This window comes from Seriola lalandi, unplaced genomic scaffold, assembly GCF_002814215.2.
Source record: "Seriola lalandi dorsalis isolate HSWRI2012SDOR001 ecotype SW California unplaced genomic scaffold, Sedor1 jcf7180002053930, whole genome shotgun sequence".
In the NCBI taxonomy this organism is placed as follows: domain Eukaryota; kingdom Metazoa; phylum Chordata; class Actinopteri; order Carangiformes; family Carangidae; genus Seriola; species Seriola lalandi.
Window position 1 is genome coordinate 56,344 of NW_019524483.1, and position 27,122 is coordinate 83,465.

Sequence of the window (27,122 nt, forward strand, 5' to 3'; positions counted from 1 at the left end):
GCACACTTACTGTAGTCCAGGTCATCCATTTTTGGCGCTTTACTTTTAGGCATAAATATTTCAGAGTCGACTGTCATTCAATATCAGAAAATTAGGGATATATCTGTAAATATATCCTCAAAACTAAAGGGAAAAATAGACAGACCCCTGGTGTCGAAACGTTGGGCCGGAGACAAAGAAGGTGGCGACACCGGAAATGGTGTCTGACTTTCGAGTAGTCTACTTCCGGTCAGTGGTTTTTCAAAATACAATCCGTTATAATTGGTAATGCAAAAAAGAAGTTTAAATTGGAGTAATAGTATATGACCTAACAAGTGATAGGATAGTGCTTTTTAATTTATGTATTCCACATTTGCTAGGCCCTATGCTGTTCACCTTACTCAAAGGTAGAGGGGCACCTATTTTTCATAAATATTTTATAAACAGTTAACTTTTACAGTTTGTTATAAATACAGAAGGTAGTTGCACACCTCTCTTAAGGGGCACTAACAGGATATTTTCACAGAGAAGTACAAATGTTCATTGTTTCAAAATAAGAGCTTGTCTTCTTCATGTAAAAAAGGACAGTCATTTACAAGGCAAGAGATAGTGAAATTGCTTCAGAGACGAGGTACGGACCCAAAGGAAGAATACAGTGCAATAATGAAACTTTGTTTTTTTGGGGTTTTTTTACCTCCTTTGTTAATATACTGTGATTGACTAGAGTGGACAAAAACTATGTTTTAATCAATGGGTAGTAGTTTAAACAATGCCATTAGATATCAAAAGAATCTGATCATGTTCTAGATGAAATGACACATTGGTGTGACAAAAGACAAAAGTACAGTAGATTTGCTCAAGACAAACTTATCCAGTTACATTTATTCAAAACCATATATAACTATTAACTGTACATTTTATATGTATATATTTTCATTGTTTTAGTAATAATTACAATTTCATTACAGGCAGTCCACTACAGACATCTTAATGGCATTTATCAACTGAGGCGTCATACCTCGACATTGTCATATCAAATCGGTCTATAACACCATGGTCTGAGCTATGGCCATAGACGACAAAGTGTTTAGAAAGGTAAACTGCAACAACTAGTCTCTTAAACATAGAGTGTAAACCTTTTGGCAAAATTCCATTTAAAGTGTATATAATTTTTTCTATTTGGTAATGTTACACGCCTAGACTCAAGATGTTGTATTCACATTCTGTAGCTGAGTAAGCACAGTGTAATTATGGTAGACTAGCTGCATTGTGCATTCAAAGGAAAAAGAAAGAAGAAAAATAACAGCCTGGTGAGCAAAGAGTTTTACTCCATTTTTCTGCAGTCAGGTTTGAACAGTTCATGATCAACAGCCAGAATTTACAGGCTTATTATACAAAGGCATTGATTTATCCAGGCATGACCAAGACATACAGTATGTTGATGATGACCCAAGCAATCAGCACATGATCTTACTGATTGATACACTGCACATTTTAATGATTTATCCTTAGTCCAGACCGAGTATTATCAACAGGTTTTATATAACATAATTCATTTCAAAAACTCCAAGATCTGCTGTTTTATTTCACTTAGGAGGACATCATAATTTGGAAGTATTAAAAGTGGCATCCAAGAATTCTGACACCACAAATGGGTAAGTGGTCTCAGACTTTTGGATCCCATTGTATGTTCTCAAGATATTTATAACCCAATCTATTACTTACATAAACAGATTGGCTCTATTGCTGGCTGATTTCTCACAGTGCAAATTGTTCTTCCTCCTCCTTCCTTGATCAACAGTCTGATCCGACAACACAGAGCTGCTGGATTTTAGTGTTGCTTCCTTGTTTATCTCTGCAGCATGATTTTAGTTTCTAAATGATTTTGTAATCAGTCAGTCCTACCTTTCAAAATTACATGTCTTCAAATTGAAACAAATAATCAGTTTCAGGCTAGGAATGTAACATGATCCATTTATTATGATATCTGGACTAGGCTAATCATACTAGTGCATCCATTTTGTAGAACAAAACATTGTATCTGATTTTGCATTACTCTTTAGATGCATCTAAAAGTTACTGTGCATTCTAGTGTTGTGATTTTCTGTGCTGCTCCAACTCAAGTTGTGCAAAATAACTGCACCCCTTACTACTTAAGAGAGGCACGTAATGTCCTCTAATTACACTTCCAAAGATGACTACTATAGTGATATATTGCAGACATAAAATAGTGAGGAGGGCTAATGGTTGTAATTCTGAAAGATTTCTTGGACATGAACAGTCTAAAACCACTGACAAAGAAGCTTGCTTTGTTAAGACATTTTTATCAATGTGTTGCAAAGTCTGATATCACTGACATCATCATCGTGCATCCACTGGCTAAGATAAACAGGCAGATTATGTAAAAATGTCAGTAATGGTCACCGTTCAACGGTTCCATTGCTCCTATTCAGGTAATGACCCTGAAAAGCTTTGATCTTGCGGCTCTACATCAACTCACTTGCATGAACAAAATGGTCATTAAAGTGTACTTTTATCCACATTTTCTTAGCTGATGCTTAAAGCAGTTGAGTAGCGTTCTCAAACATCATGTTAGGTAGATGGGTCTACCAGTATGTCTAAGAACATAAGCATAGCTTTGTTTTCAGGTAAAGGACGGAAACTCTCATAGGTGAATAGAGATTAAGAAGTTTAGCTTTTTTATATCAGTAAGAAAGGGCAAAGATAGAACTGCACTGTCAAGTGTCAGATAAGGCATTCCTTTCAGGGACAGAAGTTTTAATACTCATATACTAAACATTTGGACATTGGGGGTAGGGTTGAAGATGGAAGGTTAGGGACAATTTTTATGGGGCGTTAGACCAAGTGAATCTCATGTATTTTCATAGCTTTTCATATTTAAGAACTTTCTCTGAATTTAATCAGATTCCTCTCCATCTCACTGTAAGGCAAAAATCAGGTAGTGCTTCTCTGCATGCATACCACTATGTATACATCCAACACATGCACTATCTGCACAAAAAAAATCCCATAAACATTCGATTGTTCTTCCCTCTTATCCCAGTCTGTGCAGTTTTCATGCTTCTCAGGGTACGCTGAGTATAATCCAACAGCTGTGCAATGAGGTGCATTTTCATCCATTTTCAAATTTGCTATTAATCCCTGCAGTCATGCTCCAATGATGCATGGCTCGGTGGGTTATCCCTTTCATTAAACCCCAGAAAAGCAGTTTCTGCAATCTAGGCTATTTTAAGTCTCTTAGAGACCCCCCCCCTTTCAGAGTATAGATGGCAACAGAGATTACATAATTCAGTAGAGTGCTGTATCTGTCAATCTGCTCAACCAATCCCTGATTAGAATCTGGTAATCTTCACCCCAGAGTCGCCTACAATGAGTCGGGCCATGGAAGGGTGAACCTGTGAAATATTGAGAGATCAGAAAAAAAAATTACTTTGACAAGTCTCAGAGTAACTAATTAACACAATACCACATAATTAATACTGTAGAGACACACAGTATATCTGCTAAAGAGAAAACACACCTCCATATTAGTTGGGGGAAAAAATCACATGTTGTTGCTAACCATGTTAATGATTAATAATTAATTAATCACCAAAAGCTTAATCATCATTGATACAAAATTGTAAACATTTAACATTTGGAGGACATAAATGAGATGATCCCCTATATGCAGACTCTATATAGCAGGATATATGGTAAAATGACCTTCCCATATATTCACTTTCTTTGTGCTTATTTATTTAGTTAACAGTGACTGATTTTGATTGACAGCAATATAAATACTATTACTGGCTCAGCCCTACATAGCATATTACAATTACATGAGAATGTGCTTTACGTATGGGTACATCTAGAGAAAAATAGAAACCCCTAACTTAAGCAAAGTAAGTGTCATACCCCATTCAATCACCTACAGTTCCAACACACAGATTACACCACTTCAGTACCATGCACCATTTTTGCTCTTTCTGACCTGCGCTTGAAGCGGCCCGTAGGGCACCAATTCTCCATCCACAGTGAGGGTTCCTCGTGTAGACAGAGGCTGCAACCTGAAGGCCCTGCAGGTAACATGGCTCACGTACGGCGAGCTGACGGAGTGGTGGGTTCCTCTTTCCATGGCAAAGAATAATCTCAGTAGAGTGGCTCTGGATATCCCTGCCCGCACAAAGGTCAGGTGGATCAGCCCATCGTCAAACCTGGCCTGGGGTGCAGCATGGAGGTCAGCCCCAAGGTGGGACTGATAAAGGGCCAGGACCAGGACAAAGTCCCCTTCAATGGTGACCCAGTCTCTGGTGGGAAGAGGTTGGTCAAGGGGGGGTAATAAGTCATCTCTAGGGAGATTTAAAGGCAGTGAGACGAAAGGACGGTTCCTAAGGGGTCCTGCTGGCTCGGCAATGTCAAAGTTAAAAGATGAGGACGGTGTGCGTAGAGAGGGTGAGGGCGAGGTGGAGTTAGGGGTGTTAGGACGGGGGACGAGGTAGGATGAGGAGTGTGGGGAGGCACAAGATGGAGAAGAGGGTGGTGTGGGAGAAAGAGACAGGGAGAGGGAGGGGAGTTTAGGGGGGAGGGAGTTTGAGTGGGAGTGCTGAAGGAGGGAAAGGGGCCTCGGCCTGGAGGCGTTCTGGTTTTGGTCCAGTGTCTTGGGCTTGTAAGAGAAGGGAGAATGACGAAAGGGAGAAGAAATGGTGAGAGATCGCTCACGAGCAACATCCATTGGGTAGGGTTCTTTCTGGTAGTAGGTTCCATTCAGATCCATGTCCTCTACCCCATATGAAGTGCCAGAATCTGCGTTTTCCTGCTGACTGAGGGACTGGTTGAAGAGAGCGTTAGCTATCTGGCTTGAAGGGGCAGAATTTTTTCTCAGTGTCTGTCTGGCCTCCTGTACGCTGTCTTGGTAAGTGAAACAACCCTCCGGCTCTTCATCTGCCTCTCGCCCCATGTCAACCCCATAGCTCTCTCCCAGCTCTCTTGCACGCAAGACTCCCTCCCCCTCTACAGAGCCGCCACTGCCTTCCCCATCCTTTCCCCTATCCTCTTCCTCCATCTCAGTGGAGTCTTGCTCTGCTCTTCCCTCATCTTCCCTTTCATCTTTGATTTCCGGCAACCTTTCTTCCCTTCCCATATTGCATTCATCCCTTTCATTTGATTCTGAACTCGTCCCTGATCTCTCAGAGCATGTTCCTGACCTCTCCTCTTCAGGTTCCATCTCCACCTCTCCCTCCCTCTCTCTGTCCTCTGCCAAGCTGCTGGCCCTCACCACACCAGTTCCTCCTCCCCTGGCCCTCTCCCTTCTCCTCTCCCTTTCTCTCTGCCTGTCTTCTTTTTCCCTCTCTCCCTCACCCTTACGCAGGCTCCTCTGTTCGCTGATGCCCATGTCAGAGCAGGTGCGATGGATGGGCGTTCGGCAGAAGCCTTCAAGGCCTTCTGTGATACTGCGGGAGAGAGGTCTCCTTGGTGGGGGAGGTGTGGCATCTGGTGATGTGGAGACAATAGAGGGTGGCAGGTACGAAAGACGACCCTTGTAAGATCGAAGGGAAGCTATGCGCACCAGGGTGCCCAGGGTGAAGCGGGCCGAGCCCAGGCCACGATACCTGTAATAAGGAAAGATATGATATAAAGTTATTTGTAAAGCTATTGTCATGAAACTAAGTAATATCACATAATTATAATATAATAAACAGGAAAATTAGAGTTATGCTTAGATGAACAAAGCCAACAGTGGAAGTTCTTGGAGTATAAGCAATCACACACCTCTCACTCTCTATGTCCACATCGGACACAAAGCCCCACGCAACAGAGAGGAAAGAAAACAGTCTCCTTGGTGCTGCAGTACGACTGTTGTTGGAGGAAGGAGGACTTGTTGTCACAGAGACCAGGTCCATGGGTCGGACACCGCCTCGACAGAGCAAAAAACAGCAGTTCAAAAGAAGGGGCTCCCGAAGGCACATGTCATACCTGAGAAAATGACAACACCTCTTATCAGGAAAGATAAAGACAGAACTGTACAAACATCAGGGTCCTTCCACTATTGAGAGATACATTATCAAGGTCTAGATAATCAAGTGATGAAAAAAACATAATTGTGCTCTTTTCTTTAAAAAAAGTCATATTAAGTTGTGAGTTTAGGACAAGGTTCATTTGATTTTGTGTAATTGAAATTGAATAAATCCACCTTTTAACTTGACAGCAGAGATTATTAACAAACATTATTTAAGATGACAACATCACAGTTTTTTTCTAGTTACATACTTTTGAGTTGCGATATAAGAACTTCGGTTGAAATAGACACAATTCTCACCTTTGAAATGAATGAATGATTATGAGATACATGCTTACCCTGCATGGTGGTTGACGGAGCCAGCCAGTGCATTCCCGGAGCCACAGGGCAGAATGCCAACAGGTATTTTTATTGCTTGTTCCCAGTCAGGTCGCTCCATCAGCCCATTAATGACCTAAAAGAAAACAACAAAGAAAATAAGTAAATCATGTGGACACAATTTACAGCTGTATGTGAATGTGATATAAAAACACACAATAAATACAATTACTGTTAGCATTACACACCTCATGCAGCAGGCCATCTCCCGAAACAATGATGATGCCATCCCACTCTGGGAGCGAGATCTCTCTGATAAGCTCCCGCGCATGGTTCTGACGCTCTGAGACGGATAGCAAAAAATCAAAATAAGTTAAACACCTTTTACATATGTACATTTTATGCAAATGTATCTACCTCATGAGGCTGTCTTTGGCTTTTGTGTTACCTGTCTGTATGAGGTTGTAACTGATGTTGGCCTCTCTGATCATTGGCAGGATGTGCGTTTGACACCACTGCATTGCCTGGCCTCTCCCACTGAAGGGATTGACCAATAACAGTAGTCGCCTGGGACGAGGTAGCAGACTTCTTGAAAATTCTGTATGAAAAAAGACAGTAGGGCGAGAGTAAGTTAAAACTCAGACAGTTTTTGTCCAGAACAAAGAAAGGAACTAGAGGTTCACTGCATTCTCAAAGCCAGCCAACTGGGACGTAAGCTAAGCTGTCATTGCACTGTGTTGCCCAACCCTGGACTTAGAGTGCATTCAACCATTTGAGCCTCTTCTATTTCACTTCACAGGATCTACTTCACACTGCACAATGCTGTCGCTCGAGAGAAAACATCTATTAATCATTTAAATTCAGATACATGGTGAAGGAAACATGAAGTATTCATTACATAGGAATTAAATAAACAAGTTGGTAAAAACAAAACAGCTGTGTGCAGAGGTAAATCATTTATTATATATTCAACTGGTGTGCAGAAGCAATAACAAGACACTTTACTCCTCTTCTCTACTGTATTATCAGCCCAGGTGTGGAGCTTAGAATAAATAAAAAGCATCTATAGTTAGCTCTAAAGTCTAAGTTTTGGTATGATATAGTTGGATATCAGCGCAGGGAGGGAAATGATATAACACACTCAGATAATCCTGGATTACGCAACAAACTACACTAACGCAAATCAACACAAAACCCAACTAGCCACATCTGTAAAGTAAGTATAAAAATTCACAGAATCAAGACATTGTGATTCAGAAACGGTAAGAGAAATGAAACAGAGAAATGATGAAGTCTGGAGGTTATGTGGGCAAAGGAAGTGGAAGAGAAACAAAGGGTCAGACAGAAGGCTGGTAAAGCTGAAGAAAGTAGGGTAAACTGAAGTCTGGTGAAGCAGGAACAATCGAGAGACAAACAGGATTGGGGAAAATTAAGGTTAAGGACACACATGATAGAGAGAATTAAAGAGAATTAAGTGTTAAAGGTATAAGAGACAGGAAAAGATGGGAGATGCTGGTTAAGTGGATGATGTATAGGCAATAGAGAGGAAAGCATACACACACACACACAAAGTGAAAGTAAGGATTGAGGAGAGCATTTCTATCTGTTTGATTTTTGAGGCTGGGGGATACAGTGCATGGCAAGGGGTGGCAAGCTGCAGAGGCCCCACCCTCTCTGTCTCTACATTTGACAGTGAATGATACAGACCATATGTGCTGGACAGATAAGGGCAAAGAAAGAAAGGTAAAAGACATTAGATAAATAAACTGAAGAAAAAGATGTCGTCATGTGAAACGAGGCAAAAAAAAAAAATCCAAACTAAGTACTCTGCATAATAAATCTCACAGCCTCTTATGGTGTATTAGTGTTAATCCCCCATTGTTTTTTGTGAGATAAACCCTAAAATGCTCAACTACTCTTGGTACTATTTGTGCCCTCAGTGACCAAATGTGTGTACTGTACATACAGTGGGTACGGAAAACATTCAGACCCCTTTAAATTTTTCACTCTTTGTTTCATTGCAGCCATTTGCTAAAACTGAAAAAGTTCATTTTTTTTCTCATTAATGTACACTCAGCAACCCATCTTGACAGTAAAAAAACAGAAATGTAGAACTGCAAATTTATTTAAAAAGAAAAACTGAAATATCACATGGTCATAAGTATTCAGACCCTTTGCTGTGACACTCATATTTAACTCACATGCTGTCCATTTATTCTGATCCTCCTTGAGATGGTTCTACTCCTTCATTGGAGTCCAGCTGTGTTTAATTAAACTGATTGGACTTGATTAGGAAAGGCACACACCTGTCTATATAAGACCTTACAGCTCACAGTGCATGTCAGAGAAAATGAGAATCATGAGGTCGAAGGAACTGCCCAAGGAGCTCAGAGACAGAATTGTGGCAAGGCACAGATCTGGCCATGGTTACAAAAGAATTTCTGCAGCACAGTGGCCTCCATAATCCTTAAATGGAAGAAGTTTGGGACGGCCAGAACTCTTCCCAGACCTGGCCGTCCAACCAAACTGAGCAATCGTGGGAGAAGAGCCTTGGTGAGAGAGGTAAAGAAGAACCCAAAGATCACTGTAGCTGAGCTCCAGAGATGCAGTAGGGAGATGGGAGAAAGTTCCACAAAGTCAACTATCACTGCAGCCCTCCACCAGTCGGGGCTTTATGGCAGAGTGGCCCAACAGAAGCCTCTCCTCAGTGCAAGACATATGAAAGCCCGCATAGAGTGGTATGCGGTATGTGTGGAGAAAACCAGGCACTGCTCATCACCTGCCCAATACAATCCCAACAGTGAAACACAGTGGTGGCAGCATCATACTATGGGGGTGTTTTTCAGCTACAGGGACAGGACGACTGGTTGCAATTGAAGGAAAGATGAATGCGGCCAAGTACAGAGATATCCTGGAAGAAAACCTCTTCCAGAGTGCTCAGGACCTCAGACTGGGCCGAAGGTTCACCTTCCAACAAGACAATGACCCTAACCACACAGCTAAAATAACAAAGGAGTGGCTTCGGAACAACTCGTGACTATTAATGTAATAATAGTACTAATGTGACCATTCTTGACTGGCCCAGCCAGAGCCCTGTCCTAAACCCAACTGAGCATCTCTGGAGAGACCTGAAAATGGCTGTCCACCAACGTTCACCATCCAACCTGACAGAACTGGAGAGGATCTGCAAGGAAGACTGGCAGAGGATCCCCAAATCCAGGTGTGAAAAACTTGTTGCATCATTCCCAAGAAGACTCATGGCTGTACTAGCTCAAAAGGGTGCTTCTACTCAATACTGAGCAAAGGGTCTGAATACTTATGACCATGTGATATTTGAGTTTTTCTTTTTTTTTTAAATAAATTTGCAAAAATTTATACATTTCGGTTTTTTTTCTGTCAAGATGGGTTGCTGAGTGTACATTAATGAGGAATAAAATGAACTTATTTGATTTTAGCAAATGGCTGCAATGAAACAAAGAGTGAAAAGTTTAAAGGGGTCTGAATACTTTCCGTACCAACTGTACAGAAGGGTCTGTGACATTAAGCTATACTTAGAAAGCATTTACAAACGATGCATAAATCATGGAGGCATGAGGCAACATTGTGTGGTTTCTTGTAAAAAAAACAACAGGAATTCAAGACTTGACCCAAAGACAAACATTAAGGTCAGCCAAAACAAATGTTATAAACACTCTTATCTACGGTAAATTATGAGTAATGCTCTTTTAATACAGCTTTTCACTAAAACGCTACACTGTATCAATGTGCAAGGTTCCTGAACAAAACCTCAGGGGTTTAGAGTTTTTGCTAATTTGACAAAAATCATTAATGGCAACATGTTGTTCACTAGAGCTGGATCTCTTAGTCGAATAATCGATCTAAAGAAAATTAATCAACAACTACTTTGATTATTGAATAATCTTTGAAGTAATTTTCAAGAAAAAATTCCACATGGATTCAAGCTTTCACTGATACATCAACAACATATAATATTATCAATAAAACAAGACATTTGATGAAATTAGCTTAGGCATTTGGAAATTGTGATGGTATTTTCACTCTCTCATGTCATACTGATATGAACTTAGATCGGTGGTTGCCTGAAATATCAGCAAATGCATTAAATCTAAAAATACAGTCTACTGTAAGGTAGAATAAACAAAATGTGTACTTAATGGGCAAATAAAATCGCCAGTATGGTCCTGTAACAATTAAAAACCATCACTCATCACCCAAACTAGGGAAGCAAGCTTGTAAAGAGACACACACTCACCTGTGTCAGCAGTGACGGTCACATCTCTGAGTAGACACTGCACAGCAGCCGACCACCTCTCAGCTTCAGGCCTGCTTTCTGCCAGGTAGGCCCTCACCTGCCTGCGCCGGGACACCCCTTTCCGCCGTTTGCCTGGTGGGTACCAGTACAGCACCAGGAGAGGTGGCGCAGGGGCACGAGGGCAGCTACACCCCACTAGCTCTGATAAAGGCAGCAGGAGACGGGCTTCCTTCCCCGGCCGTGGTGACAAGCGCTGGATATGTATGTGCGTGTGGGTGAGGGTCAAGGCATAGTTGGAGGCCGGAGCCGGAGTAGGAGAGGCAGCAGGGGAGAGTCCGCCAGGACCACCAGGGCTGTTGGGGCAGCTGTTATTGTTGCTGTTACTGCCTGATCCCCAGCTTGCAAACTGGCCATGAAGGAGGGCTTCTGCTGGAGAAGGTGAAGAAGGTTCTGGAGATCGCATCCTCACTACTGAAGTGGGAAAGGTTTATCAGGAAATATTGAGTCTAACAAGTTTTTGGGTAGTATCTTCTACAGTTAGAGGTTTGAAGACTGAAATCTGGCAGCTCTTCAAGATTTGCAGGGAAAATCAAAGTGTATCTGAAAGTCAATCTGAGAACTTTATCCCTGAAATCTCCTCAAAATCATTCTACCTCTTCAGTGCTTGAATTCAAAAAAACAGTGTCACAATAAACTGCTTTGAGTTTCTGTTCCCGTCTGTCCATTTCAGAAGTATATCTTCATTTAAAAAGAAAAAGAACTTGTTCCAGTTCAAAGGTTCCTCTGTTTAGCGTATATTTATCCAGTGAAGATGGGAAATGCTTAAGATCAGTCTTAGTCTGTCACAGTTAGAAAGTGCCCACCACAGTCTGATCTTTAAAGCTGTCAGCTTCCACAGCTTACTGCCAGTTGAAAAGTGTACTTCAACATATTCAAAAACAACAGGACTTAAAAATGTAAATTCCCACTACAAGATCAGTCATTTAAACAAAAGTGTTCTTCACAAAGATTGCATAAGTAAAAAAATAAGTTTACATTACAACTTAAAGCCACCCATTGAGATAACAATAAAAGGCAGCTGAGCAGCTACTCAACATTAAAAATAAATCTTTAAATAATTACACAAAAGAAGAAAACTAGTTGCATTGAAAAACTGATACATAAGTATGAATAAGACAAACAAACACACCTTGTTTAGACAACGAGGCTACAACAATTAAATTAAATTAATGCACAAGTATAGAATTGTGTAAAGTACGTTGCATGGTAAGTGCTGGCCGAAATGTAATTAATGCCATTAAAATATGATAAGTTAGGTTTTTTCAAGACCTTTGATACCTCTATTGCTATCTTTAATCTCAGTGATATATCGGAGGCAGACAAGAGGAGTGACTAGGCCAGTCCTCTAGACAGTAGTGTGATACATTGAAGTTTGTTCCAAGCAAATAGCTCCTGCCTTACTTCATTATCTGTTCTGCACAAGAGGGGGGTGAACACAAGGTAAGACAGGTGGAGACTAGACAACAAAAAAACAAAAACAGAAACAAAACAAAAGACAAACAAGGAGACAGTTCAAGGTGGGTCCTTGGTTTATGTCATGGTAATATCCTTGTGTCAAGCCTCACGTTCCCTCCCAAAGATCTCTGTTCCTGTATGAGGACAATGGAGGACAACAGTCAAATTGTAAAAATGTGAAAAAAAAAACAAAAAAAAACAATAGGCAAACTTAAGTGACTGATCCATTCGCCTACAGGTATTGTAGAGCAGATGGATAAGCGCTTCTGATTAACCTGGATTTCACTGTGCAAAGGTGTATCACATTTTCACAATTTGAGTACAACAAGCATAGAGCGTGCGATGATAAGAGGAAGAGATACCAGTTACAGGGTGAAGCAACACAAGATACATCATGCCCCTTGACCTTAAGTGCGTCTTTGCTGAAGCCCATAATGACTCAGAGTCACACATCCTAAACCACCATGCTGAGACACAACATTATTTTGGATAAAAGGTTGTACGAGAAGGCGACAACGGGTTGGTATTCTTATATTGAGGGCGTTTGTCGAAGAGGATTTGGGGACACAGTGTTTCTTTCACAAATTGAATCTAGGATTGAGATTGTGCAAATTGCTGACCTGAATGGTACTGGATTTTAGAGGTTTGCAATGAGCATTAACTTGTAACAATCTTACTTAATGTTTTTCCCAAGAATTAAGATAATAATGGAGCCTGATTGAAATATAATGATCACAGAAACATAGTGTCTGTTAAAACGAGTTTGGGACTCATTTCACAAACAACTCCACATAACTTGTAAAATAGCTTTGACTGGTTTTATGATTTCTGAAAAGGTATATAAATATATATCAATCACAATAAAGTGGCATTTATTATTTACATATCATTTTAATGCTTATAGATGAGAGGTTACAGTCATGCCAAAGCTCCAAGTCAGCAGGACTTTAATGCGTCAAAGTACAACCACCGGATTATCACCGTGGGACTTCGGTATACCCTAAATTAATAAACTGCTCACATCTTTCTTTCAAGTTTTATTACAGCCATGAAACATTAGGCAAGACAAAATCAATACTTGGCTGATGTCCTGCCCTGATAAAAACACACAGAAAGGACCTCACTGATGCCCATTGTTGCACCTTACGTCCTTGAAATGCAGGGCGGGGACACCCAGAAATAATAATATCGCCAGGCTAATTTTGTCTCCCACACAATGAGGCTGCTGTTGACAGACATTGGGGTATTTTGGACAAGTTTCTGTTAGCTTATACTTTGAACTGAAGAGCACGGTTACGCACTTAACAGTGGTGTTAAGAGCTCATCTCATAATAACCCTGGTGATCTAAAGTAAAGCTTTGGCCGATGAACTTTAACCTAACGTTAGCTAGCAGGTTGACAGGCTGTGAGCCAGCTAACTTACTTAGCTGTACTTTTAACAGTTACAGTACAGCTGAAAAAACATTTTCATAGACGTTGCAGCATTTTAAGTTATTATCAAGAAGCAGAAAGAGTGTAAACTTGTTGGGAAATGACTGTATTTGACGCTAAATCATGGCGATAGCAAACGCTAGCTAATGTTATGAATACTTTAAAGTGCTGCCTGACACAGCGTTGGCAGTTAGCAGGGGCTAGCAGACAGCTAGTTAACGTATAGTTAGCAAGTTCAAGCCAACTTATTGACTATGAAAAGGTTACTACCTTGAAAAACACTTCACCGCACCATGGGTACACTGAAAAGCTCTCGGACATTTGCATGTTCCCTTTCTTGTTTGGTTAAACGAGGTACCCAAGTTAGCGCAGATAACGTTACATGGCAACGTTAGCTAACGGGCGATATGATGATTCTATATCAAGCACAGTAACGAAAAACGCCACGTTTTTTAGAATTATATTTATGTCAATACGTGATTAGAGAGAGCCACGTTGTTGACATTAAAAGGAAGCAAAAGAGCCCACAATTACCTCATCTTGTCCCCCCTCTCACGACGAGATAGTCTCTGGTTGTGAAAACTGTGTCTCGGTGCAGGAAGTGTCTGGAGACGCAGAAGCAGCAGCTTTGAGCGGCGGAGAGGAAATCCAATGGCGATAAGGAAAACACTGCAACACCCACCGACATTCTCCAATCATTGATAGACCTCCACTTCCTGGCCGAGTCATGTTTTTTTCCAGGCCAACTCATGTCAATTCCGACCAAAGGATTTGTGAAGTCACCTTTACGTTAGACCCTCAGTAGGGTCTGTACAAGTGGGGGGAAAAAAAGCTGTAAATGAATTTGTTTTGGCCATATCCTGTTGGTCTACTGTGATGTGTCAGCCATTCAATAAAACACAAAAGACAACTCATTTTGTACAGCCAATCTTTTATTTTTATCAGATTGCATGGAAAACAAAACGACAGACTAGTTCTTGTAGCCACGGCTGGCTCTGCGACCACGAGCCCTCTCGAACTTCCTGCCCTTGGAGCGGATGTAGGGCCTGGAGAAGAGAAAGAGCAGTTTAGTATGACATGATGGCACCAAAAAACCATCATGTATTATTCATTTTCTTCCCACCAATGCTGCCTTACAAATGACCACATTGCCAACCTAGTGCCAATTAAAACAATATAATTCTCCCTTTTACCTGAGAGCCACCAAATCAGAGTTTGTATGTTCTGCATCATTACATACTTTGGGAGCTCAACAACAGTAAAGTTATTGATCTCACAACTTAACACAAGTTATAACTCTTTCTAATAAATGACAAACTCCACAACTTATGGTGAGTGTGTATGGTGAAGGGCTTTGAATAAAAACTAGAATAAAAACTTTCATAGCAAAGTTATTTAGATCATCTTTGGTAATATTAACTGTCATACAGAAAAAGGTGTGACAGTTGAGTTGTTAACTGATAATGTAGCATATAGATTACAATTTCTCTAAACCTGTACAATAACAGTCCAATTAACTTTACGATAAAAGAGATTCTACAGAAAATGATTCTTTGTGTAGGAAATTTAAGTCAAATTAATTTTGTGGTGAAAATTTTATATAATTTTCAGTGTTGTGTAAGAATTGTGTTGTCACCATGTCAAACATATCACAACATGTGAAATTCCCTAAAACAAGCACTGTACTGTATATTTCCATATAGACCAGAATATAAGACAAGCTTCGTAACTAAAAAGACAACTCCGCTCCTCACACCTCCTACTTGTGCATGAAAACAAGATCAAACAATAAATCTAGGTAGGTAGATATACCATATCTGAAACCTTTTGTACACATGCAATAATCGTAAAAAAAGTGCTGAGTAAGTTGAGATATCCAAATACAATAAAAAACAAACAGCCTATTGATGTTTTTTTTCACCATGTTCACAACATTTAGCGTTAAATAATTGATGTATTAAGTCATCATCAGAAAGAGTAGAAGTGAGATGCAGATAGCAAGATGAGACAATACCGCTGAATGTGTAATGACACACAGTATGTCTATTATGAAAATGCAAGACTCAGTATTTTCAAAGCAGTTTACATAAGAAAGTCATCATCTTCTACTCAGGCCTGTGTGGTAACCAGGCACAAGACTGAACAAAGTAGTGGTGCAAAATTATCAATTGGTGAGACTGTTGAGGCGGTCATTCTGTGTTTAACAACAGTACCAATACATCATCTGTATACGTACTTGGTGTGGCTGTGAGGGGTTCCAGGGGCTTTTCCAAAGTGCCTGTACACCTCTCTGCCTTTGCGGGGTCCTGGAGAACAAACAAATGTTAGAGTATGAGATGTTACAAATGCTATGCAGCATCTGATGAACAATAGTCAGTCTGTAGACTGAAAGGTTAAATGTAGCCTGTAATTGCTAAGATAAGTTGATTCACTGTCTAAAAATACAGCTTCCATTCATAAATATTTAATACTAACATACCATTTAAGATAGTTTGTATATGTGTACCTTGAGATTTAATTAAAAGTTCAAGTTAAACTCTGTCAATAGAAGTCAACTTGTCATTTGCTTAGATTACAGTTTAGGGGAACATTAATAGTGGCTATGAGAGACTGACAGGTTCACTTTTTTTTTTTTTTTTTTTTTTTTTTTTACAGCCTTTGACTAGTTGTTTTATTTATTTATTTTTTAATAAATGTGCCATTGCATTTATTGTATTAATTTTTTTTAAAAGAGTGAACCTTTTGACATTAAATACAATCTAACCAATCTATGACTTAGGATAACCTCTGATGTATTTGGCCTCATGGAAGAACCACATACATGTGCAGATTCAGTATTTTAGAAAGAAAACCATGTGAGGCTTGCTCATATTTACTGGTGAATAGTTTTGAGTTCGTTGGCAAAGAAAACAACATGTTTTGACTGCTGATAATACAATTGTTCAAACAACATGGGTCAACACAACAGATTCCAGGCGCCCGTTCTTTTGCAAAGATCCAATAATAGGGGTGGATAGTGGATACTATTACTTTTAAGAGATGCCTGCCACACAAAGCATAAAGTTGAGAAATTTGGGGCTCTGAACAAATAGGTGAATTGTGCTGAACAAATAAAACCAAAGAAAGGTCGATACAGCGTACAAATGATTGCAGAGAAATGTTAAACTATCTGGTAACAATCAAGCCAGAAAATGGATGAAAATCTTTCTTAATTCAAGCAAATTTATCTATCACAGTACAATACACCAAGTTCCCTTGAAAGTGTATGAGTCTACTTCATTCAGACACAGAGAGCAGCTGCCCAGTCATTACTGTTTGGTAGCAGTGTTATACACCTCCCTACAGTGACTAAACAATCCTGAGTGAAATCACAATAGTACTGTTGACTAAAGGCAGTTCCTGTTGTCACATAAGTTTCCATGCTTGAAGACATCGATCCAACGTACCCAGATGCACCATAAACGTGAAAATTTAACATGGGTAACCCTAGTGGCAATTTCAACCACTACACTCAACTGACAGCACTGTAGGACACATTTGTATTTAGTGCTTGATGCCCTGACAACAATCATACAGTCACTACTTATTTAAAGTACTTCAATTGCATTGTGTTAGTTTAAATTTATAGCTAGACGTTTAATTACCTGACAGCAGCACTGTGCCCTGTCCTTTGGGAGAAGCCAAAGCCAGCTGGTCAAAGGTCATCACCTGACCGCCTGCCTTCAGGATTCTGCTGCGGGCACCATCGGTCACCCTCAGAGCACAGATCTGTGGGACAACAAACAGGACATGAGAACTTTCTCAGAGATTTCCAACATCAGTGTTGAGGAAGATCCAACCATTGATATATTCATCAGAAAACACCGTAAAAGGAGTAATTACCTTGAGCTTGGGGATATCCTGAATCCTGACATCATCAGTGACGGTTCCCACAACAACAGCGATTCTGTTCTCACGGCCGGGCATCTTCATCTTACGAATCTGGAAAAGGGGAAACAGAGTCAGAAAGTCAACTGATAAAACTGTCTAATATAGTCAATTATGTAATAAAACTTGTTTGATTTGCAATAATGATGTAATTGGTTAGTGGATGAACAAAGTAATTCTGATAACATTCAGTTTGGTCCACAATTAATTCCTTTTACAATAAAGGAATACTTCAAAATAAGGAGATTTAATTTAGTATTGTGTTGAGAGGCAACAAAAGGAGGCAAATAGGAAAACATGTTGATCATCAATTCTATCCAAATTAGTTAACTCAATCCCAAATTCATCACAAAACTCAGAACAACAAGAGAGCAGAACAGACTAAATAAACACAATTAAGTATCAACCATCACAACTTTTTCTCCCTAAACACCATAACTCAGGGTAACTGCTATATTAAGCACCAATCAGATGCTTTTTTCGCACTATTGCATTGAACTCATAGGATCATATTCAGTGCAGGGTCACGAGGCCATGGATGTTAAGACAAAAAAAATTGTCAGGCCACCAAGACTGACAGAATGAGACCAATAGCAAACACTAAATCCTATACATTAACCAAAAAAACAAAACACTTATATCAACTAGTCACATCTGCACTATCACTTATCCAGTGGTTTGAATAAAGGCATCCCTGAACTCAACATTCAATCTGAATTTTACATGTCATCAATTGATGTTGACCAACTACAACTGGCTCCAACAGTACCACTATCTAGTAAGAACAAGCACAGGATTCATTAGTGGTGGACATGGTGAGGGGGATGAGACTGACCAGGCGGGAGACAGAGATGGGAGGCCTGTTGGTCCTGCTCATAAAGAGCCTCCTCAGGACAACCTTGTTGAAGGGAGCATTAGAGCGACGGGCCAGGAACCTGTACAACTGTAAGAAACCAGCAGGATGGTTAGATACATTGTGTGTGATCAGACTGATTAGTATTGTGCCAAGATGACAGAAATTACTACTACTACTGGTGGTGGTAGTGCTACCATCCCAATGAGGAAAACGTGTGGAAGATTTACCTTGACCAGGAGTCTCAGATAGATATCCTGGCTCTTTGGCTCTTTCCTGTGCACCTTACGGTCCTTGTTGTGTCTGATGTCAACTCCCTTGAAAAGTGAACATAAGCACATTAACACAATAAACACTAATTCATGAACAAGCAGCTTCTTTAAACTCAGTCTCCAACGTCTTGAGTGACACAATGAAATCTTACAACTGGGCTAAGTGGCTGAACTCATTGCACAGTTTAGCCTAATTCGGACAAAACGAATTAATTAAAACAAGTTTAAAGTAGTAGTAAAATTTATACTACTAGTGAAAACAACTGGTTTAACGTGTAGCAGTGTCCGGTTCACACGTTGACACTCCACTGCTAACTGCTATCAAAAACTGCACAGAGAACAAGCCTACAGCTCACGTTAAGCAGAGTTTAACATTTGGAAACACACGTTAAATTTATGGGACTAAAGAATATGGTTTAATACAATATCCGGAATTCTGAAACCACTTCCAAAGCCATTTTTAGATCAACCTCACGGCGTGAAGTGGATGCAGCACTAATGTCGGCACCACAGAGGGTAAGCTAATATGTATAACATGGTCAAAAATCACGAAATCATGGCAGGGCTGTAACGTAAATCATGTTCAGAACCAGTTACTGTTGTCATTAAAAAGGTGTGATACTTTAATTCAGAGGATGATCGTGGATACACAGGGTATCGTGTTTTAAAAATTCTACTAGCGTTACCTACCATCTTGGACTCAGAGCGAAAAGGGAAAAGGAAGAGCCGAGGTCTCGCGATAAACAATGCTCTGAAATCTCGGGTCTCTGATTGGCTACTAAGCACGCGCTTCCTGGGGGCCAAACTACCTGTGAGGATTTAGAATGGTGCCTCCAGTGGTGGAAACAGCAGGAGAGACGGCTATTATTGATTATTTAATGCATAATTTGATTTGTTGCATAGATTTCTACTGTTTGGTTCCTTAAGTTATGAGCGCACATCATCCACCTTTTAATTATTCCAGCTAGGTTTCATAGACATAAATATAACTCACCTATAAAAAGCTTTAAAAAAAAAAGCAGGGCTGATCTGAGTATCGATTGTTTCAACAGAAACACTCCTCTTAGTGTTACAATATTTGCATGTGTGCAGTGATAACCTCTTTAAAGAGTGAGAGAGTTCACATAATGATAATATCATTTCCCTATTCAAAATTTTTAACTGTTCTAACATCATGTGAGTCCTAAGGTAAGTTATGAAATTCATTTTTGCAATATGGACGAACTTGGCCCTTTAATTTATGTGGACATTTTATTTTTCATTCAGACATTCATTACCTTATAAAAGCACCTCTTTATTTATTTATTGCAAATGATGCCAAGTAGAAATAATAACAAGTGGAAAACACTTTTATTGCTTTTTATTGGAAGAAAACATTTGATTTAAGGTAACGCTATAATCCCTGACCAAAATATATTCATTTGTTACATTTGTACAGAGCGACATTAATGCATTGCTCAAGGACAGTTTGACAAATAAACAGGCAGTGCTGGGAATTAAACCTCCAACACTAAGATTTATGGCATATATCATAGTAATAATAATCATATTTTCATATCTTTCCCAGTTAAATCTCAAACTCTTAGTGTAATAAATTCAATTTTCTAATACGAAATGAATATGACCAAAGAAGCTATTGGCATATTACACAATTTGAATCTTAGTAGAATGTTCAAAGGAAAAAAAAGATAATGATTTTTTTTTTTTTTGTAATTTATTAAAAAATGTATGACAGCAACCACAAACATAGTCCAGTATGAGATACTGAAACAGTGTGATGGGTGTCACGCCAACATATCAAGCGTATCAGCAGGATTTAACCCAGACACTATTGCATCATAATTTACATTTGCATTCAGTACAGGAAGTTGAAATGAGATAGAAACCCGTCACACACCCTCATCATCTGATTCACAGAGATGTGACCTTTACAGTAGGAATCCTCCCCAGTTTCCTCATTAAATCTATTGACTCTGCAACTGAATTCTGTGTAAGTAAGACTCATCTAATGTTGCTGGTTTACAAAAGACTTGCATGATGGAGCTGAGGATCAAGGGTTTATTCAAGTTTGTGACCGCGCTGCTGTCTGAGGTGGCACAGGAAGACTGTGAAAGTCAGTGCGATGCCTCCCAGAAACACTGTCCGTGCCACAGGGGGAACCAGGGCAAAGTTCACTCCCTGAAAGGATCAAAGAGATTGAAAAGAAATTGATATCTCACTCATGCATGTATGCATGTCTGTGAGACGTATCTTTGAATCTGTGTGTAAGTAATGATGATGATACAAGAATATCTCACCTGCATTGTTGACCAAAATACAACTCCAGCCTGGAGAGATGAACAGAAGATATATACACATAGTATCTTGGAAACATGTAGCTCTTATTATTTAGTCTGACAACAACCTTTGACTTTCTCATGTACCTTGTAAGATGTCCAGAATTTCTGTCTCCAGTCTTCAAGTGGGTCCTCTTTCTTTTCTAGTAAACTTAAACCTGAGAAGGCAGAGGTGACGGTTACATTGTTTTATTGAGCCTCTGTTGGGATTATCATTCAAACCCACTTCAGTCTAACATTTCTAATCTTTTCAAACAGAGTAAAACTATCTGGGAAAGCTTAATTTTACAGGTCTGTCAGTTTCAAATAATTTCTAGGAAGTTTCCTCAAAGAAATTGTGGAATTTGGTTCTTATAAGGAAAACAGAGACATGTTTGACGAGTACAATTACAATTCATTAATTCCAATTTATTGCTATGGGGTTTTATATGGCATTTTTAGTCAGTGAATTATAAATTTGTCTGCAGACAGCCATACAGATCAACATACTGTATATGGTGAACAAAGCTGACAATAATAAAAGAACAATGACTGAATATTTACTTTAAATAAAATAAAATACTTTGGTATATTTATATATAATATAAAAACAGCAGGACAACAGCTACAGCATTTCTCAAGAAATAATACAAGACCCAAATAAAACCACACATGGCGATTAAGAATAAGTGAAAGACTTAGTCATAGTCTTAAGTCTAGTCATTGTAACAAACCTACCAATATAAAAAGCACTGATGGTGAGAGGTGCTGCGACCAGCTGATCCACCACAACTTTCCCTGTCACCGCCTTCACTCCGCCCCCCGGCAGCATCCTCTCCAGCCACCTGAGCCAGTGGTAATTGAAGTTGGCATGGAAACAGAAACCAACGGTCGCCACTCGAGCCGTCTGACACCAGTCGATGCCAGCTGAACCATCTGATGTGGCTCCTGCTGCATGTTTCCCACCGAGCACGCTCTGCTGTATCACGTCAGCAGAGGCAAACAGAGTTGTGTATCCCACAACGTTACTGATGTAGGGGTGAGCCTTGAACACAGCCCAGGCTCGGTTCATGATGAAAAATCTGACCAGAGAGAAGATTAAAGCTGAATTCATTCATAATAAAGCCACTGGGTGTCACTGCTTTACAGTATGACACTTTTAAGTGAGTGGAGGGCTTTAAAATAAATGTCCAAATAAAACTGATGTTAAAGGAAAGGAAACAAAATTGATGGTTTAATGACCAAAGTCACATGACATAATGTGTATGACTCACCAATGATGTTCTAAATTCATACTTAAAATGATAACTGCAGTGTCTTGAACCACTGTAAGAAATGGCTTTTATCCAAATATCAGTCAAACCTACCTTTCAGCAGCGCTTTTCTAACCCTCTCCTTAAATTTCCAAGACCAAAGAGACACAGGCTGTTTTCTGATTGGTTCTGCTGAACAAGGAGGCGGAGCTGAGGTGAATCTACTAGTGAGAGAGGTTTTCTCACCGGGTCAAAGTTCTGCCACTGTCGCAGGAAATGTGTGATAAGACCTTTATCTGCGCACTGGAGAGGAATCTGAGAAAATACCACATGTGAGGAAAGATAAAGAAGTGACCAGCAAAGCAATAACCTGCAGTTGGCAACATGTTTTCATGATGCAGTGAGAGTTGTTAAACCTCTCATACCTTGTCATGTTAATAAAAGTCACTTATGTAATTTTCCCTGATGTTGGCGCAGAAGGGTAAATGTTACTTACCACAGATTCTCCCAGTTGAGTGAAGTGTTGAAGTTGAGCCCACAGCAGAAAGTTAGCTGTGCAGCTCTCTGCTAGGAAGCACATGTGGTGTCACTATAAATAGATGCCACTCCTGCAGCAGCACTTCTCTGTTTTGAGTTATGTGCTATAAGGTGGATAAAATCTTGATTTTATTAAAGTAAAGAAAGAAATCAAAGTTGAGATGTTGCATTTAAGGAGCCAGAAAGGTGTTTGAGATAAAGTGGAAAAAAAAATCTGCTTGTAGCCAAAGCTTTAACAAGAAATTTGTGTAAAGCTGATCATTTTTTGGATGGTTACACTGGAAATTTCTCATCCTGTAAACAGGTTTTTACAATAAATAAATAGATTTTTTTTTACAGCAGACACACCATTTACATATAAAAACATTTCAACGTAACTTTAGTTTACAAATCTGAATACTCAACTAAAATTAAAGCATTACAGAAAAAAAGCCCTGGAAAAAGTAAACCAGTAACAAAGAACCACATACAAAGAAACTTCTTATTTTATTCCTCTTCTCTCAGCTTTGTGAAAAGACCAGCCTATTCACCCACCTGCTGCCATAGATATGTAAAATTCTGCACTTGGGAGCTGTGCTGTTGAATTGCAAAGGTCAATTAAAGCCACTAGCAACCATCTTAGCTCTTCCCTCTGAGAATGTGATAATTAGGGCCAGAGTTTTAGCTGATCAATTAAGGGCTTGTTAACTGCCTCAACTGGTGCGTTTGTGTCTCTCAGTATTTAACAAGCTGCCTTTAGTGTGGCACACAATGGAGACGTGTGCTCACACCTCCACGAGCGGTTGACTTCTCAGATAATTGCCTCTTTCTTTTCAAAGCCTCTCATCGTGTCTCACTTCCTCTCCCACTATCAATTTGTCGAGTCGGATTCCATTCATACTGCTGGGGGGGGGGAAATCATTTTGTGCACTTGCATTGAGCGTCACTTGACTTAATTTGTGTGCACACACCCACAATACAAGCACAGACATACGTCAACAATTAAACTACCACACCTCTCTCCCTAAAGCCTCCTCAGTAATCAGTGCAGTTTGTAGAAGACACACAGCAGCTTGAGGAGGAGAAAGGTAAGGAGGATTTTTCTGCTTATTTTTTATACAGCTGAATAAAACACAAGGCTAAACATAGCAAACAACACAGTTTGCACATAGTTCAAGTTAAAAGTTAAAGTCTATGCTTGAAATGGCACCTGTCAGTGTTATGTTATTATCTATGTCGGATTATTGGATCAGTATTGTCATTGATGTGTAAACAGCATTTAATGTTGCAGCTGGTTGCGGTGGAGCCAATTTTATACTGTATATATAATATATATATGCCCATGCACTGTACTGTTTGGTAAACTAACCTATGGAAATGCACTGTACTTTTTAACTCAACATAGGTTGTGCAACCTATATAGAAACTAATCTGCAGATTAACTAAGAGCTGTGAAATAAAGGTAATTGAGTAGAAAACAGCAGTTCCCTCTGAAAATTGTAGCTAAGCAAAGTACTTGAATACGTGTACTTAGTTAAAATGACAATGTCTTATTTGAAATGAGTAAAATTTTTAACTGGTTTAATTTCAAGATAGCTATTTTGTGTTTAGGCTTGAGATGATTAAAGTGCATGATAATGTTGTCGATCTCAGTGGCTGTGAAAGAAATTATTCCTTAAAATTTTCCTGTAATTTCAACACAGTATTTCTCAGTGACATGACGGATACAGCTTGAATTTGTCATCTCACTGTGTCTATCCTCATTTGCTCTTGCCTCACAACCTATCCTCTTCAAACTTATCTCTGAACTCTCACCCTCTCTCTTTTTCAGCCATGCGACCATCTATCTCTGTTACTCTGGAGACCGGCTTGGAGAGAGGGGTCCCTTGGGGTCGCGACCTCTACACTTTTGTAACTTCAGCAGCAGGTCACATGATGAGGACCCTGCAGAAACCCCGGAAAAACCGTCCGTCCAAACGCCAGGTCAACCACCGTCGCTTTCTGCACAACATGATTCAGAGGTGTGTTGGGCCATCAGAGAAACACTGAAGTCAGCTGAGAAAGTGAAAAACAGTTGGCTCCAGTCAGTATCTTGAGGCAGTGGTTCTTAAACTGGGGGTCCGTCCCAAGAAGAATCAGAGGATTCACCAGATGATTAAAGGGATAAACTAGTTTCCTTTCAGATAAAGTATTCACCAAGGTATTTTTATATGTATACAGATGTGTACCTATCTATTCTTACAGGGTATGTGTATGTAGGTATATATACATATATGTATGCATACATATAATTTTTTGTGAATATCTATCTGTAAAATGAATTGCACTTTTCAACAAGACTTCTGGTCCAGAGGCCCGCTTACCCCTTGTGCCCCTGGGCCTGTGCCTGGTAGGCCTATTCAGTAATCAGTCCATACTGTAGCTTCATATTTAATGTGCTAGAAAGAGTAATAAGATTAGAAAAGTAAAAAGATTTGAAAACACTATCTCATGGCGCTGTAAAACACGACTATTGTTTCAGCATTTCATCTTTCTCTCTCAACAGAAAGTTTGCAGACATAGAGGCAGCAAACCACCGACTAGCATCTGCTCTTTATTTCAAGGATGAGGAGAAAAACGTATCCGCTTTGCAGTCACAGAAGCCAGAGGCTGATAGCCCCTCCCAAAGCAGCCAGCTACAAGATCCAGAGAAATGCAGCGTTCACACTGATGCAGGTGGCATCTCAAAGTCTAGGACTGACATCTCTATTGATTCACATCAAACTGAGGTCAGTGAAGAGAATCACTCAGACTTGCAACATCTTTGGAAACAGCATCCCAAATCACACCCGACCACCTGTACCACTAGAAAAAACAACCAGGGCAAAGGGAGAAAGAAAAAACAAGTTGAATTCACATCTATTAGCTCGCCAAAAGGTACAGACTATTACCAGGGGGCAGAGCTCTTTCATTCTGAGTATTACGATGGTGAAAGTCCATCGAAGTCAATCAACAACCTCTCAGAAGACACTCAAACAGCCCTACAGAACTCAAACTTCATCCCTTCTGGCCAAAATATGGACATGTCTCCCCCCTTCTCTCCGGAGCTCTCTCCGTTGTCTCTTGACTCTTGCGACTTCTCGATCCAAATGTTCACAGACAACTCAACCTGCACACAGGCTCAGAAGAGCATCGCTGACATTGCAGAGAGTCCGTGGACAGACATCATGGATCTATTCAGCGTCGGCAGCAAGGACTTAGGAGGCTGCATGGATGTAGAGGCCTACTTCGAAAGTATCTGCGGGCGCCAAGGCGACGGAGGGCAGGAGGTCGGTGCAGATGACTTGACATTTGCAGAGCAGTCAGATAGTTTCACGGAAAGGATGCACAGATCTGAGGTAGAGGATCTAGACTGTGAGAGAGGTGAATACAGATATGAATATGGATATAGTTGCCATGGAAACCAGGGACTGACCATGAACCACGCTGCAGAGACACAATTCAACAATTTTAAACCATCTGAAGGTTCAGACATCTGCCAAAACCAGCTCCCCACGTCGATCAGCTGCCACTACAACGTCTCACACCTGCAGACGTACCAGCGAGCAGAGGAAGACCGTCGCTGTATGACTGTGAACTGTGACAATGACCTGAATTTTACACCATTTGAGGGTGTTGCTCAGTCATTCTCAGTCCCACTTCATAATCCTGAGCACCGTCCCATACCAACGCCACCACATGAGGATGACTGGCTGTTCACTGATATCCTGAAGGACGGGAAGTCACCTGACTGCTTTTTTCCTGCAGGTGTGATATTGAATGTATGTGGAAACAAGTAATAAATGCCTTTGAATGTTGAGCAAGGAAGGTGATAGCATGATACCTTCCACCAAAAGGGGTTCATCTTTTTTTAATAAAAGCATAACATGGGAACGTTATTCATACTCACACTACCTTTTTTTGTTTTTCATCTTGATGTTTGTGGTTACAAATCTGTTCTTTTGACAATCAAAGCGTAGTTTTTCAGGTTGCTCCCTGATTGAATTTCTAATTATACAGTAATTACAATCAATTAAACTGGATTCACTTGGGATTCAACCAGAATCTTTTTTGTTCAGTTAAACACGTTAGACAGAGTAAATATTACACATTATTATACTCAGTCTGACTTTAATTTGCACCAAACCTTTGATGCGTAGTCATGTTTAAGGTTTTAACTGTTATCTGAGCTGTGTGTGTCAGTGTGTTGATTACAGTAGCATTATGTCCTAAGTTTGAAATATTCCTGTTTAAGTGGTGTGTGTCAAATATCTATAATGTGAATAAAATTGATAAATGATGTGTGACAATTCTAATTCCTCCAAGTCTGTTTTCTTTTTTGAGACATGTGCATTTGTGTGTGTTTGTATGAACCTGCTTCCGCTTGCATGTGAGTGTGTGGACGCCCGACCTGTGCAAAGAAAACACGCAGA

General features: G+C 40.0%; 5 protein-coding genes across 7 annotated transcripts in view; 1 reads left to right on the plus strand and 4 right to left on the minus strand.

Annotated features, from left to right (window-relative positions):
- The window catches only part of cyth2 (cytohesin 2), a 9,686-nt gene extending 9,505 nt beyond the window's left edge, over nucleotides 1–181 (minus strand). The window contains exon 1 of the mRNA XM_023402358.1: nucleotides 11–181. Coding sequence (XP_023258126.1) covers nucleotides 11–77 — 67 coding nt within the window. The 5' untranslated portion in view covers nucleotides 78–181. The remainder of the gene's footprint in view (nucleotides 1–10) is intronic.
- Nucleotides 182–1,287: 1,106 nt separating this feature from the next.
- sphk2 (sphingosine kinase 2) lies at nucleotides 1,288–14,221 on the minus strand. Its single transcript, XM_023402360.2, has 8 exons — nucleotides 14,070–14,221; nucleotides 10,590–12,238; nucleotides 6,765–6,914; nucleotides 6,565–6,659; nucleotides 6,337–6,452; nucleotides 5,752–5,955; nucleotides 3,974–5,591; nucleotides 1,288–3,395 (listed from the first exon to the last, which is right to left on the minus strand). The coding sequence occupies exons 2-8, from the start codon at nucleotides 11,050–11,052 to the stop codon at nucleotides 3,333–3,335; spliced, it is 2,709 nt and encodes a 902-aa protein (XP_023258128.1). The 5' UTR covers nucleotides 11,053–12,238; nucleotides 14,070–14,221; the 3' UTR covers nucleotides 1,288–3,332.
- A 228-nt stretch (nucleotides 14,222–14,449) lies between these two features.
- Nucleotides 14,450–19,378, minus strand: rpl18 (ribosomal protein L18). The gene is made up of 7 exons (XM_023402405.2): nucleotides 19,278–19,378; nucleotides 18,546–18,632; nucleotides 18,298–18,405; nucleotides 17,418–17,516; nucleotides 17,180–17,303; nucleotides 15,772–15,841; nucleotides 14,450–14,581 (listed from the first exon to the last, which is right to left on the minus strand). Exons 1-7 carry the CDS (start codon nucleotides 19,278–19,280, stop codon nucleotides 14,506–14,508), a joined length of 567 nt encoding a protein of 188 aa, XP_023258173.1. The 5' UTR covers nucleotides 19,281–19,378; the 3' UTR covers nucleotides 14,450–14,505.
- A 552-nt stretch (nucleotides 19,379–19,930) lies between these two features.
- Nucleotides 19,931–22,721, minus strand: LOC111652169 (mpv17-like protein). Of its 3 annotated transcripts, none has more exons than XM_023402346.2 (6): nucleotides 22,652–22,721; nucleotides 22,402–22,470; nucleotides 21,641–21,984; nucleotides 21,011–21,081; nucleotides 20,885–20,914; nucleotides 19,931–20,765 (listed from the first exon to the last, which is right to left on the minus strand). In XM_023402346.2, exons 3-6 carry the CDS (start codon nucleotides 21,972–21,974, stop codon nucleotides 20,646–20,648), a joined length of 555 nt encoding a protein of 184 aa, XP_023258114.1. In that variant the 5' UTR covers nucleotides 21,975–21,984; nucleotides 22,402–22,470; nucleotides 22,652–22,721; the 3' UTR covers nucleotides 19,931–20,645. The 3 variants fall into 3 exon arrangements, with proteins under 3 accessions (XP_023258114.1, XP_023258113.1, XP_023258116.1); XM_023402345.2 differs by having other exon boundaries at nucleotides 22,270–22,470; XM_023402348.2 differs by lacking the exons at nucleotides 22,402–22,470; nucleotides 22,652–22,721 and adding an exon at nucleotides 22,177–22,258.
- Nucleotides 22,722–24,504: 1,783 nt separating this feature from the next.
- Nucleotides 24,505–26,710, plus strand: c16h19orf85 (chromosome 16 C19orf85 homolog). Its single transcript, XM_023402412.2, has 2 exons — nucleotides 24,505–24,692; nucleotides 25,217–26,710. The coding sequence occupies exons 1-2, from the start codon at nucleotides 24,505–24,507 to the stop codon at nucleotides 26,487–26,489; spliced, it is 1,461 nt and encodes a 486-aa protein (XP_023258180.2). The 3' UTR covers nucleotides 26,490–26,710.
- Nucleotides 26,711–27,122: the final 412 nt, after the last annotated feature.

Bases quoted from the DNA above. Each gene is read 5' to 3' on its own strand.
- LOC111652169 (XM_023402346.2), bottom strand. From the start codon at position 21,974: ATGAACCGAGCCTGGGCTGTGTTCAAGGCTCACCCCTACATCAGTAAC. The intron at 21,082-21,640 runs GTAGGTTTGTTA...CTGCCTTCTCAG, and splicing joins CATCAGTGCTTTTTATATTG to GTTTAAGTTTACTAGAAAAG. The intron at 20,915-21,010 runs GTACATGAGAAA...TCATCTCTCCAG, and splicing joins AATTCTGGACATCTTACAAG to GCTGGAGTTGTATTTTGGTC.
- sphk2 (XM_023402360.2), bottom strand. From the start codon at position 11,052: ATGCGATCTCCAGAACCTTCTTCACCTTCTCCAGCAGAAGCCCTCCTT. The intron at 6,915-10,589 runs GTGAGTGTGTGT...TTTTTCATACAG, and splicing joins GACCGTCACTGCTGACACAG to AATTTTCAAGAAGTCTGCTA. The intron at 3,396-3,973 runs GTCAGAAAGAGC...AATATTTCACAG, and splicing joins ACGGGCCGCTTCAAGCGCAG to GTTCACCCTTCCATGGCCCG.
- c16h19orf85 (XM_023402412.2), top strand. From the start codon at position 24,505: ATGCGACCATCTATCTCTGTTACTCTGGAGACCGGCTTGGAGAGAGGG. The intron at 24,693-25,216 runs GTGTGTTGGGCC...CTCTCTCAACAG, and splicing joins CTGCACAACATGATTCAGAG to AAAGTTTGCAGACATAGAGG.
- rpl18 (XM_023402405.2), bottom strand. The intron at 18,406-18,545 runs GTAAATCTTCCA...GGTTTCTTACAG, and splicing joins ATCTGAGACTCCTGGTCAAG to TTGTACAGGTTCCTGGCCCG. The intron at 17,304-17,417 runs GTAATTACTCCT...GTTGTCCCACAG, and splicing joins AGGATATCCCCAAGCTCAAG to ATCTGTGCTCTGAGGGTGAC.